The 14,588-nt window shown below is 31.3% G+C and overlaps 2 protein-coding genes across 8 annotated transcripts; both read right to left on the bottom strand.

The window, feature by feature from the left end:
* Positions 1-1,514: 1,514 nt before the first annotated feature.
* Positions 1,515-5,048, bottom strand: LOC105141054 (DNAJ heat shock N-terminal domain-containing protein). 4 transcript variants are annotated; one of them, XR_845295.1, is made up of 8 exons: positions 4,638-5,048; positions 4,437-4,536; positions 4,238-4,327; positions 3,558-3,623; positions 3,344-3,412; positions 2,999-3,142; positions 2,272-2,345; positions 1,515-1,550 (listed from the first exon to the last, which is right to left on the bottom strand). XR_845295.1 is itself a non-coding variant. In XM_011048144.1 (7 exons), the coding sequence occupies exons 1-6, from the start codon at positions 5,009-5,011 to the stop codon at positions 3,005-3,007; spliced, it is 837 nt and encodes a 278-aa protein (XP_011046446.1). In that variant the 5' UTR covers positions 5,012-5,048; the 3' UTR covers positions 1,963-2,345; positions 2,999-3,004. The 4 variants fall into 4 exon arrangements, 2 of the variants coding, with proteins under 2 accessions (XP_011046446.1, XP_011046447.1); XR_845296.1 differs by having other exon boundaries at positions 2,272-2,340; XM_011048144.1 differs by lacking the exon at positions 1,515-1,550 and having other exon boundaries at positions 1,963-2,345.
* Positions 5,049-6,839: 1,791 nt separating this feature from the next.
* LOC105141055 (uncharacterized) lies at positions 6,840-12,759 on the bottom strand. Of its 4 annotated transcripts, none has more exons than XM_011048146.1 (12): positions 12,607-12,759; positions 12,405-12,476; positions 11,648-11,870; positions 11,377-11,504; positions 11,008-11,116; positions 10,834-10,873; positions 9,821-9,910; positions 9,369-9,468; positions 9,113-9,252; positions 8,774-8,876; positions 7,444-8,396; positions 6,840-7,326 (listed from the first exon to the last, which is right to left on the bottom strand). In XM_011048146.1, exons 3-12 carry the CDS (start codon positions 11,784-11,786, stop codon positions 7,047-7,049), a joined length of 2,082 nt encoding a protein of 693 aa, XP_011046448.1. In that variant the 5' UTR covers positions 11,787-11,870; positions 12,405-12,476; positions 12,607-12,759; the 3' UTR covers positions 6,840-7,046. The 4 variants fall into 4 exon arrangements, with proteins under 4 accessions (XP_011046448.1, XP_011046449.1, XP_011046450.1 ...); XM_011048147.1 differs by having other exon boundaries at positions 11,648-11,794; XM_011048148.1 differs by having other exon boundaries at positions 11,648-11,786.
* Positions 12,760-14,588: the final 1,829 nt, after the last annotated feature.

Genomic DNA, 14,588 nt, shown 5'->3' with positions numbered 1-14,588 from the left:
AACATTTACCATAAATTAAAGGTATCTTATATTATTAGATATATTATTATAAAATATGTTTTAGTTAAGGAGTTATTGATACTTCAAGTGCAAAATAATAACATAAAACCTTGATAAAAAAAATATACTTTTAAGTATTAATCAATAGATTGAAAAATAAGTTTTTGAACCAAAAAAACCAAAGCCTTATTTTTCTAGTGATAAAAAAAAAACAAACAATACATCATTTATTTTCTTTTAAAAAAATAGAAAAGGAACGAATGATTTGAAAAATTAAAATAATAAAGATAGACCCAAACAAATGGGCTGGACTGTAAAGCCCTCATACCTAAGTTATTTTTTAAAATGAACCAGCTCATAAGCCTCAGCTCCTTTTGGGGTTTTTGTTTTTGTTTTTTTGCTATTTATATTTGGGTTACAAGGATTGATAAAAAAAAATTTGTTGAATTCAATTGAATTCATAAATCAAGTCGGTTTAACATGTTAATTTACAGTATTCAAACTATTATTTTTATTTTTTATTTTAATGTTTTTACTACTCCTCAATTCTTTTTTTTTAAATGATATAATTTTATCATTTATTATCAATTATGTACTTTTACTATCTTAGCATCATGTTTTTATCATGGTTTTTTTACTTCTAAAATAAATATTTGGTACAAAAAAATTATCAAGTCATTTATTTTTATATAATTAAATAATATGTAAGATAAAAAAATAATTAAATCAAATAACATGCTTAACTTTTGTCAAGTTTATTTTATTGACTCGAATTCATCCGGTTGTTTTTTATTAAATAAATATTATTATTTTATTATTAATTTTATTTTTTATCATTAAATTAATTTAAAATTAAAATAATTTTAAACTTTTCAATTTATTTTTTCTCTTCATCATTAAATTAATTTAAAATTAAATTAATTTTAAACTTTTCAATTTATTTTTTCCAAGAACACCCCGTAAATTTAACTTGTAACTGGTCAACCCATATTAACCTAAACAGTACAAATGATTTTGATTTCATAGTTAAAACCTATTTCTTTTTTGAAGACACATCACCAATAACTGAATATTTCTTTTGCTCTTTAAATTTTTTTACTTCAACCTATAAGGTGAGTCAATAACGCAGTCCAACCCTACAACATAGCGAGGGTGGTGGAGCTAGTGATTTCTTACAAAAACAAAAAGATCTTTCAACGTTTGGATACAGTATGAAAAATGAGTTAAGATAATAATATATCGAGTTATGAACCTTCAAAAATAATAGAAATTTTGAATTAGCAAAGCTTGATAACTATCTCAATGCTTACCTGGCTTTTGTTTTTTCTTTTCTTTTTTAGCGACTTTCATCCAATAGAAACCAAATTAGGCAAAAAAAGAAAGAACAAAAAAACAGGTGCAGTTTCATGCCCCACTAGTCTTGGCTTCAGATTTCTAAGAGGACGAGGAAGACGACTAAGCCAAGATAAATCTTGGCTTCAGATTTCTCCATTTGTCTGACTTAACACGATACCTAGCTGTCTCCACTAGGTCTGCCACCAAAATTCTGCCTGGTAAAAAAAAACAAAATAAAATTGAGAAACAAACAGAAAACTATCTAATGACAGCTTTTGATGTTAATATGAAGGAGAAAAGAAACACCGCATTAATCATTCCCACGAGAAAGCAAACATCACCAGAATTATCTCTGGAATAGAATGGGTGGTGATTGCTTGCAGTCTAACGACAAAGATATTGGCAACCATCCGAACTTGGTGGCTTTGTGTAAGTTTAAAAATGTTTTTTGATTTACAAATATATTAAAATAATATTTTTAACCAAACTGAAAACAAACCGATATAAAAATACTAAAAATAATTTAATTTGAAGTAAAAAAATAAAAATATTTTATTATTTTTTAAATGAAAGTGTTAGAGAAAAGCCAACTGACAGAATTAGGCGTGAATTATGATAGAAAAATTATAAACAAACTACAAAATAACATTGAATAAAAAAATGTATATATGATCATTCTACATCTTGCAGCAAATAATGCTATTACAAATCCAAAGTTGGCAACATAATTTGTGGAAATAGGAACAGAAAAATTCAATCGCGAGATCACTTATTAAAATGGAATTACACATGCATTCTTTTTCCATCAGCTTATCAAAAAGAAAAAGGGAGAGGGAGAGGGAGGAGGAAGGGGGAGAGGGAGAATCTCAGACGAATTGATCCAGAAGAAATACACTACAATTACAATTTTTTTCCCAACAAATGAAGGATACATACCTACAAATTTCATTGAAGATGGTAATCCAATGAATTGGAAACAAGCGTTGTTGACTCTAAAATGACATGCTGAACTGCCAAAAATGGCACAAAATCAAGAGCATGATGACATAAGGATTGGTCACATAAGTTCTATATATTCAACATATAAAAGCATGGCTTCCGTTCAATTTAAGATTAATAAGAAATAAAAAATTTCACCTTTTCCCCCTTCTTTCCCTTTCCACAACGTAAATTCCAAAACTCATGGGTAAGGATCACAAGCCAACTTTCAAAGAATATGCACTGCTAGAGTTAACCTAACTATTTAACAGATGGATTAGAAACAAAGAGGAAATTGCAGTCTTTGGATCATTTGTGATTCCTACAAAACCATTGAGGATGTCCTAACATCAAGTCGCAAGAAGAAAACATTTATTTTCTTTGCCCCCCACCCCCATATCACACATAAAGGTAAAGCCCGTGTATAAGATTCCATACTAGAATTTGAAAATATATTGGACATCCCAGAAATAGCCCAGCGCACCCATTTAACAAAAGTTAAGATATTCACACCAAAAGTCACTAGGCAAGTTATGGTGAAGAAAATTTCGCTGTATGGACACTAAAAACATTCTTTTGCTTGATGTACTTTGAGGAACTCCTTTTTTTATCATCCACAGACCTAAAACTCATCTTTTGCTTGTAATTAAATGTCACCCAAAAAAAAATACTTTGAGGAAAGTACCTTTTTCTAAAGCCTCTTCACAATTTCTTCATTTACACGGTCATAGTAAGTCATTCTCCGGATGCAATTTTTAGCTTCTTCAAATTTATGGCCTCGCAATGCACTTGCAAAGTAATCAGACCAGTTTTGTAATTTCTCTTGCACCTGCATAAACAATTTGAAATTGTAAATATAATGAAAACAAGATATAGACATACTTTGGAAAATCACAGAAAAATGAAGCCAGTCAGCCTGTGTCTCAGCGTATGAGGCTCAATATAGCAATCTAAAAGAACTATTTTGAATTTACAACGAAACTCGTTACCATGTTCCAAATTCTCATAACATTTTCCAAAGAAGTCATACCAAAGACTGGATCTCCTTTAAAGCCTGATAGTCAGGTGCCTCTTCAACTGCTTCCCTGATTTCCATAATCTGCAGTGTCAGAAATTAGAGTAATAAAAGATCCAAGTTCAAAAACATAGATCATCTGCTTAGGAGCTTGCATGCAGTAATCTAACCAAGAAATCTATGCCAGGAATGAAATACAGAACAAAAACAAGAAGCTCTTATAAATTACCTCAGCTAGCAGCTCCGGTTCTGAGACTGTTTCTTCTTCATTAACATTTACACCTTCAAGTTTCAGCTGTTAGAAAGAAAGTATATAATTTTATGAATGTTTAGGAACAGGAGAATTTATATAATAAAATATATGAGGGAGGAACAGGCATTCATGGATTGCGTAATGAAGAAATATTACCCTGAAATACTTAGAATCACATTGTCCAAAAACTTGATGACACCAAACTATTAACAAATTTTAAACATGTCCATATTATTTTTCTTGTGTGTTAGCATGATTGTCAATCATATGCATCCTCTGGCTCCATGTCTTCTGTTATCCATCAACTATTTTACACCAAAACAGCCAAAAAGATCTAAACACATCTAATTAACAACGCCCTTGATTTTTCTTATGATATTCAATTGATCAAATGCACCCTGAAATACTGTATCATAAACTCTACAAAAAGTTATAACTCCAAGCATAATAATTTAAGCACTCCAAGTGGTACAAATAAGGACTTATCAAAAAGGTTCTTAAATATTCAACTGGCATAAATCAATGAGAAAATCGGCATTCTTAGTTGAAACCCGGAAACCCCTTATACTGTTATTACCAAAAAGGCCATAAATGCCGGTAAAATAGCACAAATAAAAATGCTTCAATTCATGCCGGGATGATATCTAAATGCTTACAATGTATATTGCCCTTGACAAGGCATTGTTCAGCGTCCGGTAAGCATCAATCACCCTAGCTGATTGTTCTGCAGCAAACTCTCTCTCTTTCTGAAAAAGCAAAAACAAATCAACAATTGAAACCCAAATCAAAAAAATACAAAAGAAAAAAAGAGTACGTTCTATTTGAAAAAAAATAAAAAAAATTTAACAGACTAACCTCAGGTTTTGAATGGACTAAATCAGGATGCAATTTTTTCTGCCAATTTTTATACTTCACCTCCAAATTATGATCCTCCTCCATTTCATACTTGTTTTCCCTGTAATATTAAAACCCCCACTCAAAAGAATAAAACCTTGCCAATAAAATACAAAATTAACTTTAAAAGCAGGAAAAAAAAATTAACATGGTGTACTTTACAGGCCAAATATTTGGAAGTAATCAACAGAGTGATCAACAGGCTGGATAGTTGTACAAGACTCGCAGACCAAAAACGGTGCGTTTTGAGGCTCGGCATTACAGTTCCAGCATCTGAGGTTGGTTTTCTCGGAAGATTGGGCGGAGCAGAAACTTTTCCCAGAAAAAAAGAGAAAGCGGGAGGAAAACCCACTTGAAGATGAAGTCTGGATTTTGTTGTTGTTGTAGGAAAAGAAAGGAAAGGAAGAGTGACGTTGTGAATTGGAGAGATGCTGTTGTTGGTTCTGTAAGAAGCCACATGTCGTTGAAGAGATGGTTCTGGTCGGGAGGAGGCGTTTGGAGAAAGGACTCCATAGCTTCTTCTTTGCTCTCAACATTTTCTTTGTTTTGTTTTGTGATTTTATTGAATGGGTGAAGCAAGTCTAGAAACGGTTAAGAAAGTATCTAGTATTTAAAAATATATTAAAATAATATTTTTATATATTTTTAAATTATTTTTTATATAGCACATTAAAATATCCAAAATTATAAATAAATATTTTTTAAAATTTAAATAGAATTTCAACTGAGTATCAAACAAAAGCTAATCAATTAACAACATACATAATAAATAAATAAAAAATATTACCACTATGCACACAATTCCTTTTCGCTTTTTTTAAAAACCTAATATACCTGGTGTCGGAGATATTTTAAATTTTTTATACATCCCATTAATTATTAAAAAAATAATTAGAAGTATAGGTATCATTTTAATTTTTAACACAAAAAATAACTTACTTTACTTTTCAAGTTAGAATATTTAAAATTAACTTGAAAAGAGTATTTTTTATCTTTTTATTTTTTAAAATATAGTAAAATAAAAAAATAAAAAAATTAAACCACATATATGTGTGCATTTTGTAATCACAAATTTAGCTTTTTTTTATATTATTAATCTCATCAATGATATTTTAATTTTTCAACACATTTTATACTACGTATGCACAGCTTAATAATATAAAATATTATTTTACCATGTTATTAGAAGAATCATCACCTTTTTTTATTGGATTAGGTGCATTTCAACGGTGACATCATAATTTGTTATCTATTAATTTTTTTTAAAAAAAAAAAATTATAAGATAAATTTTTTTTTTGTTATTATTGTTTTAATTTTTATTCTTATTCTTTTAATTTTTGCTTTTTTTTTAGTTTTTTTATAAAAATTTTACTTGTTTTCAATTTAATCCTTTAATTCCAATTTGTTATATTTTTTATTTGCTAATTTAGCCCTTATTCTTTTGATTTTTATTTTTTTCTTAGCACTTTGTAAGAGTTTTATTAGTTTTTAATTTCATCATTTAATTCAAGTTTATGGTGCTTTATTTTTTTTTCAATTTGGTCCTTATTCGTTTGATTTTTTTCTCTTTATTAAAGTTATTTTTATTTTCAATTTAACCCTTCAATAAAAAATCTAAAGTTGTCCTCTAATTTACTTTTTATTTTGTTTTTTATCCTAATTTTTTTAATTGTTATTTTTTATTTTAGAATTTTTATATATTTGATTTTTTTTCTTGATTTTATCATTCAATGTTTGATTTAATGAGGATTGAGGTTCATAGTTTTTTTTAATGTAAATTACTTCTGTTATAGAACAACTTGACTCACGAGTTTGAATAGTTAATGTAAGTTAATATCTTTTTTTTTGTTTATTTTCTTTTTCAATTTCATAGTTTAACATTTGCTTTTTTCTTTAAAAAATTAACTTTGTGGTTTTTTTTAATTTTTTTTTTATCGAGTTATTCTAATCTCATAATCTGAATCATGAATTTTACGAGTTGGTATACTTTTTATTACTCATGTTATAAGTCTATCATTATATTTTAAGTTGATTTGAGCTTTTTTGTTTTATTTATATTTTATCCAGTTTGATACGGATTTGTTTTTCAAATTATCATGATTTTTTTTTAAATATCAATTTATTATAGTTATTTTTTTATCATTTAATTAAAATAAAATTAATTTATTAAATATAGTTGGGCTATAATCCGAGTTCAACCCAGCATTCTAATTTATAACTTAAATTATGCAACAAAAGGTGATTCTGTTACACCCAATGACAAGATTTTACTCCCTTTACTGCTAACTCGACCATTTTTTCTTTCCCAAACTCCAAATTCTCATCAATTTCTACAAATTACGGGTACAACCTATTCATAAATATTTGCTAAAAACAATAAAGGAAAGAAAAACTCACTATTGATACGTCTTTGACAAATAAGGAACAATTATACATTGGTACATGTATCATCAGTACAAGGTGATACAAATCCACTGTCATAGTATAGCTTTGAATACAACAAATGTATTGAGTTGATCACTAAATCTTCGACCTCTTTGGTTATCTCAATTCTTATCTCACTGTAACATCTACTCGTATCTGGAACCAAAGCAACAGTATCTATAATTTGTTTGCCGAGTAAGTTTCTTCCCTTCAATGAAAACATTTTCATGGATGCCATTTACCTCAAGGCTCATTTGCGTGTGGCCTTGCGTGGTTAGGTCCATAGCAGGTACCTCTGTTGTTTCATCTTTCCCATTTTCAGAAGAACATAAAGCAACATGGTTAGTTTCACTAGGAATTGAAATGTATTGATCTGGTGATGCAGGCGTTATCTTGTTATGGCTTGTTTCCCTTGAACCTGCACGCCTGTAAAACAAAGATCGAACCAGCAATGTCAATATCCTAGAGCAGTTGAAGTAATAATTTATCATTTCCATTAGATTCATTACTATGTTTTGGACAGCAGTACGCAGGCATGAGTACCTGATTTCACGGTTGCTGAAGCTATTCCTAGAAGAACTCCTCCCTACACGTTTTCCTTTATTGGATGCTTCAACAGAGACCTCAGCATTTGAACGGCCTCCACTGTCTTGTAAATGAGTTGGATCATTTTCTGCATCCTTTTCAAGGTTTTTATTTTCTTCATTTGTTTTTCTAGAGAAAGACCTGGTTAGAGAATTACCGTATTCCCGGACCATAGAAATGGCCTTCTCTAGAGTTTCTAAAGCTCTCCCTACATCAGAACTGATACGTATATTCCTTGTACAGTTTCCAGGACTCTTCAGGGAAATATTATTGCTTGAAGGTTGACCTATAACTCTGCAATCCCTCATTAGTCGTCTGCTGTCTTCACTTTCTTCTTCCTCAATCTCAATAAAAGTTTCCCTACCTGTAGTCAGTGCAATGTTTCCCCAACTTTCATTTCCATGGCCATTACAATGAACTCTGTGCTCCATCCCTCGCATTCCATCCTTCAAGTGTCTGCTTTCGGTATTCTTTTCTTCCTTGATATCACGAAAGGATTTATTGTCCATAACTGGTGCATTGTCTGGAAAAGCTTCGCTTGCACCATCATCTCCATGAATATTCAGTTCCATAACTCCCAAGCTTTCATCGTTCAAGTGTCTGCTTTCTTGATTATTTTCTTCCTTGATCTCACCAAAGGATTTGTTTACCACAACTTGTGCATTTTCTGGAGAAGCTTCACTTGCATCATTGTCTCCAAGAATATTCAGTTCAACATCTCCCAAGTTATCTTTTATATCTTCAGGGGAATGTTCTTGCTGTAGAAGGCAAGCATCAGCTTTAGGCTCTTTCCATTCCATGGCCTCATTTGCGTTTTCAGTAGAATAAAGAACCTCGCGTATTCGAGCATACATTGGAGCTTCCAAAGCCTTGCTGTAGTCTTCATCATGGTTAGACGCAGAAGCCACTGCCTGTAATAATTTGCAAAATGGATGTCAGAGAAATATAATGCACAGAAACCACAAAAGTTATAATGCAAGGATGGTTCTTCATTCTTCATGCATGACCCTCCTGACATAGAAACTGGATCTGAAACTTTTGTAGATCCTACTATAACCCTTAATTTTCATGCCCCCCTATCTTTACTCAGGCCAAAAGAGAGAAAATCCCAAGCCCACCTAGTCTATCACCTATTGAACCCAAATCCTCTACCTCTAAAAGTTGTTATGATTATGAATACTGTTCACTGGTTTTGTTAATACCGCAGAGAGCGTATAAAGAGCCAAATGAATTGGATTCACTGTTGCATGCAGCAGGGTATAAAGAAATAGAAAGAAAAATACACAACCTTCTGATAGAGTCTGAAACCATTTCCAACGAGCTGCCTTGTGATGAAGTTCATGAGAGATGGAGGGACAAAATCCAGCTTCAAATCCATATTTGCTATTGTCCTGCAAAATCTAATGGTTTTCAAAAGCTCCACAACAAAGGAACTCATGCAGTGGGAAAGATCAAGCCTCAACTTGTCTACTTATGCAGCAGATGATAGGTAGTGGAGCCGTACACAGGAATGATTACGTTTGCATGAAATTCAACTAGAAATTTTCCTCTTTTGAACCGGAGGACTTGTGCATGCGTCGTATAGCAAAGAAGACTCACAATATAAATCCAACTAACTGAAACTCACCGAAAATAACTTCTTTCTGGGGTCACTTTTTGGATGGCAAAGCCACCCATCATATCAATCCTTACCACATCCTTTGCTTCAGGGATTCCATCTTTCGAAAACCCATGGGTATTTTTATCAATGCCCTCCAAATCCGAGATCTGAAGCAATATAATCCAAGAATTTATCGTCCAATTTAGAATCAGGTATCCAAAAATTGGGTAGAAAAGAAATTGCAACTGATAAAATGATGAATTCAACCACTTCAAGTGAGTACCGTGCTTATGATAACAACAACCAGACCATCTTGGAGGTATTCAAACAAAACATAGTGCACAACAGCCTCCCTAGCCGTCATCGGCCATGTAACCTTCACCCTTTCTTCCAAAATTTGAGGAAGAATCAAAATTTTATGTTGCAGAACTCAAGCAAAAGGAATCAAACAAGTTACTTCAAATAACTAGAGTAAATTATAAACTAGTCCCTCTAGTTTTGATAAATGAACTTAAATAGTCCCTCTTGTTTCAAAAACTAATCATTTAGCCCTTTCCGTGAAAAAAAAATGAATTGTGGAATAAAGAAGTATTGAATTAAGCATGATCAGCACGAATCAAATGACTAAACAATTAGTTTTTGAAACATGGGGGACTAATTAATTCATTTATCAAGACTAGAAGGGCTAATTTATAATTTCCTCCAAATAACTGCTACAGATTGTGGTGGGCAAACCTCACTAGAGATATCTGTTCACTGATCCGGATCTTTTGCAAGCATTCGCAAATGGTGATTTTAAAAGGTGGGAAGCTATGCTGGGGCCACCTGAGAACACGAAGTCACCGGATTAAAGCAAACCTTGCAATATAAATCTTGATTTCAACCATTTAATTTTTAATCACTTTTGTCAGCTGTGCACCGTCCCTCAACTAAAACCGGAGAAATAAGAATAATCACATGAATCTAGAAGGACGTGCAGACACATAAATCCTTGACATAGGGCCAGGCTGCCAGCAAAGATTGTTGTTCACATAAGCCTAAAACTCCTCATCAATGCACTCATTGCTATACGTCATGCAGACCATGCATGTCTGGCAACAATAGTTAATTGGAGTAATAAGGATAAATATGATTGACATGGGTCGATATGTTGAAGGATGAGACAAATATGACAAGAGACAGCCTCTTATTTTGTACTCATGAACAAAAATGTCAAACTTCCAAGGAAAAAATCCTAGTTTATGTGCTTATGTACACATTGTCTTTAAAGAAGTTGGAAGCAGGGCCAAAATGCGAAAGAATTTAAGCACAAAGTCATTTATACAGATCCACCAACCTACACATTCTTGAGGAAATTCTCAGAACCGTCTCAAAAGTATAAAATGCAACTTATGGAAGTTTCAATGATGCATTTATAAAAGTTCACAATCAAAATTAACAGCTTCAACTCTCAAGTGATCTGATTTCCTTAGCATTACTGGATGTAAAATCAGCCTCCATAAGTAATAACTATAATTAGCAGTGTTAAAATGCAAATTTTTCAGCAATTGTGATTTTTTTTCCTAAAATAAAAAGTAAAATGCAGTATTTTTATCAAGTTAAGATACCGCAACAATATTGTCGTTAAAGCTGGACAGAGGAATGAACTGAAGAGAGGTGAATAAATGTTGCTTCACAGAACAGAGTATCTCCGTAGACATTATATGTCACAAAGTGAAGAGAGATGCCAAGATAGAAGCAATCCTTACCATTTCCTGTAGAGTGTCGCCTCCCAAGAGACGCATAAGCCTACAAGATATTATTTGTACTTGTCAAAAGAGTTTTCAATTTGTGCAGCTTCAAGATGTCTCAAATAATTGTCTGCTTTGGGCTAGTCTACGAGGATAAAGCTCAAAATTTATTTACATTTCACCTAAACTTACAAGTATCGACAGTTCCATCAACATAACCTTCGACAAGTAATGAATGAAAGGGAGTACCCTCAGGTCCTGGGCGATACATAACACGGAACTCTTCATGATCCTCTTTTATCTGTCAAGAGAAGTAAGCTTCAGCATATCAGTATTGAGACTATTTTTCTAAACAGACACCAATTATATATATAATTCTGACTATGTGAGAACTAAAGAACGTATGAAAGAAACCTGAGAGGAGCTGAAACATCAAACTTGAACAGATAAAAAAAAATGAAATCAGCTGATTTTCTTGCTTTTTTTTTCTGAAAGAAAACGTTCCTAGGAGTAAACAGAAAGAAAAGAAGCCAGAATGAATAGCTAGCTAAAAGGGCATACTTTCCATCCATCATGTGATGTCTCACTGGTTCTTGACACCTCATTTTCACTTATAGAAGCACTCCTCAACATGTCAAGAAAAGAGGATACATGTTTAGTTCTATTTTCTATTAAATTGTCGCTGCATCCTGCAAATTCAGAATCCGAAATTAGAGCCTTTGACAAATGCAACTGACCATCACAATTAGTAGCTTACAAAAGATAAGAATCTAACAAAATCAACATCCCAGCAGTTTGAAAAGGAGAACAGCAAATTCTGAGAAATACTAGCCTTCGGTTTCATCAAGCGAAGAGTGAACAAGTTGATTCCTGATAAGGGTTTTAAGTGCGTCAAGATTTGTCAGTTCAGGGGATGCCAGTGTCTGGTCCAGCCTCTCTCTGTATTGAGAGATCTTTCCACTCTTTCCCATCTTTGCATCTCCAAGAAAGAAAAAGGAACCCTCTTTAAAATTTACAATTACTTACGAACAGGTATGTGATTATATTATCATCTCCTGAATTCAACATTACAAAAAATGTTTAAACTTTGGTTATAGACTTGTAGCAACCAAATATGCAGGAATGCCAAAGTCTCTAAAAATCATCTGCATAGATAAGCATATTATAATGAAAAATTACATATTTTGGTTCCACAAGTAGTTAACCAAAAGAAATCATAATATTAGCATCTCAAAACATTCCACACAAATAGTGATTAGTACTATTTTGTGCATGGAAATGGTTCCTCACAAATAATTAATCAAGTTAGAAAAGAGAGCCTTTGTCTGGTAGTAATAACTCCTGAATACAATATGCAGATACATTTAATACAAGAGCATCAAAACAGATGCCTCAATAACACAACTATACCAAAACTTAAAAGGACTCCAAAACAACTTGACAGCTCTGAGAACCAAAATATAAACACATCTTAGCAAACAAAGCCAACGACCATCAAAGAAGTACAAACAAATTCATAAAAACTTGTCCAAAACAGAAAGAACGAATAAAATAAAAAGAACCCATACGAAGAAATCGTGAAAACTAACCAAACTTCAAGTAATCACGTGAAAGCTCTCTGAGAACAACCCAATTTTCCTTCAAGAACTCAGAGCACAACCCTGAATAAAAAACAAGAACTGAAAATTCTTTTCTTTTTGTTGGATAAACAAAAGCACAGAATTCACAAAAGCAAAGTGCACATCTCAATATATATATATATATAAAGAACGTGGTGTGAGACAGATGCACCTGATACGGGCGCACCAAGACGGATAAAGAAAAGAATATGAAACCATTTGCGTTAGGACTTGACGAAACCAAGACACGCTGCAGAATCACAGACACCACAAAGAAAAGAGAAATGAGAAAAGTCCCTCTTTTAAAAACTTTTGTGCCTGGCACTCTTTGCCCAAGTCTGGACAAATTTGAGGAGTCAGTGTCGTGGGAGCCACATGTAGGTATTTTCCAGGCTGAGGCAGCCGACTTGAATTGAAAATTAGTCCATTCGACGAAACTCACATTTTTTTCTGAATGTGGTAAGCAAAATGAATTCACCTCGCGATTAGTCTAAAGTTGCGGGTATGTTTTTGCGGTTTTTCATAACTGTTTTTTTAACTGAAAAGGTATTCAGTTTTATTTATATTTTTAACGTATTGATGTTAATCTTTTTTATAAAAAAAACTTATTTTAATATCTTTTTAATTAAAAAATAAATTTACATAAACATTGTAAACTGCACTGTTAAATACACACTTCAAGAGATACAATCAAACTCGAGCATCACAATTTAATTCAAATGGGTTATAGGACACTATTAAAATAATTATGGTTTTATGGTGTTTTATCATATAACTAATGAAGTAGATTAATATATTTATTTAATTGTTTTGATAACAACTTTGTGTTGTTGCTCAGGTAGTTACCTAGAGCTCACATATTTGAGTGATGTTGGCACAATATTTTTTTTCAAACAACTTGTTTTATATATATATATATATATATATATATATGAAAAATAAAAAAAAATAAAAATAAAGTCAAGCACGCAGGCTTGCTACTTAGGACCAAGTATTGGTCTTGGCACTTTTTTTTTTGGTTTTGTGTGTCACTCAAAAACAATTATCACTTCAGTTTTTAATAGTTTTTTATATAGTTTTTAAATACTATTATAAATTTTTATTTAAATTTTAATAATTTATTTTTTAATTATTATGTATCTGATATGAAAATAATAATATTAATAATAAATTGTTCATGAAAACTCAATTCAAATCATTTTTTATTCTTAAAAATTTTAAATAGATTTTGAACATAATTTTATGACATTTATGATTTTTTTTAGCCTTCAATCACACATAAAAAATGAAAATACAATTTTTTTTGTTAACTTGCTTTAACAACCTATAAATATTTTTTTAATCATCGTGTTCACTAAGATAAATAAAAAATATGTTAATAGAAAAAATTATCTTAATAGGAATTTTTTTTTCAAAATGATTGTATTTTTCAAGTTTAATAATAATGTCAAGTGACATTTGCTATATTGTAGGGCTGATTAAATTTTTTTTTAAAAAAAAGTAGAGGTTATGGGGATCTTTTTTGATTAAATTTTTTTTTTTAAAAAAAAAGTAGAGGTTATGGGGATCTTTTTAACATTATCATTTTAAAGTCAGCCTAATAAGTTAAACTTAAAATCTTCTGACTCAATTATTTATTTAGATCGAGTTTCAAATTAAACTTTCTGAAAGTTTTTCTAATATAATCCACTCAACTTAGCATGTCTAAAGTAATCTGGATGACCAGGAAAAAAAAATGGTTTGGCCTTAAATAAAATTTCAATATGATATTTTTTTTAATATTAAAATAACAATATAATGACTCGACCCGAGCTTTATGACTTAATCTATCAAACCTGCTATTTTAGTCAAGACTCCATCAGGTTTAATAACTTTGTGTTTTAAAAGAAATTTTTTAGTTGATTAAATGGCAACAAGATACACACTAGAGAATCAAGCATCATCATATATGAGATGTTTGTTTGAGATTACAATAACCCTAAAAGGCTAATCAAAATTACATGTAACCCAATTTTCAATCAACCAAATTAAAATTGCCAAACACGTTATCCAGGTCATCGAATCCACTAGATTTAATAATTTTTTCTTTTTTAAAACTAATTATTCAATAAGAAAAATAAACGCTTGCAAATTAATTTGAGCACCAACCAAATG

This window comes from Populus euphratica, unplaced genomic scaffold (genome assembly GCF_000495115.2).
Source record: "Populus euphratica unplaced genomic scaffold, PopEup_1.0 scaffold131.1, whole genome shotgun sequence".
Taxonomy (NCBI): domain Eukaryota; kingdom Viridiplantae; phylum Streptophyta; class Magnoliopsida; order Malpighiales; family Salicaceae; genus Populus; species Populus euphratica.
This window is presented reverse-complemented; position numbering and strand designations above follow the sequence as displayed.

What these genes read in the sequence shown, in the direction of transcription:
- LOC105141054 (XM_011048144.1), bottom strand. Translation starts at nt 5,011, where the DNA reads ATGTTGAGAGCAAAGAAGAAGCTATGGAGTCCTTTCTCCAAACGCCTC. An exon ending in TACTTCCAAATATTTGGCCT is followed by an intron (nt 4,537 to 4,637) that starts GTAAAGTACACC and finishes TTAATATTACAG; the next exon opens with GGAAAACAAGTATGAAATGG. An exon ending in TAGTCCATTCAAAACCTGAG is followed by an intron (nt 4,328 to 4,436) that starts GTTAGTCTGTTA and finishes TTGCTTTTTCAG; the next exon opens with AAAGAGAGAGAGTTTGCTGC.
- LOC105141055 (XM_011048146.1), bottom strand. Translation starts at nt 11,786, where the DNA reads ATGGGAAAGAGTGGAAAGATCTCTCAATACAGAGAGAGGCTGGACCAG. An exon ending in CATCACATGATGGATGGAAA is followed by an intron (nt 11,117 to 11,376) that starts GTATGCCCTTTT and finishes TTCTCTTGACAG; the next exon opens with ATAAAAGAGGATCATGAAGA. An exon ending in TTCAGCAACCGTGAAATCAG is followed by an intron (nt 7,327 to 7,443) that starts GTACTCATGCCT and finishes TTTGTTTTACAG; the next exon opens with GCGTGCAGGTTCAAGGGAAA.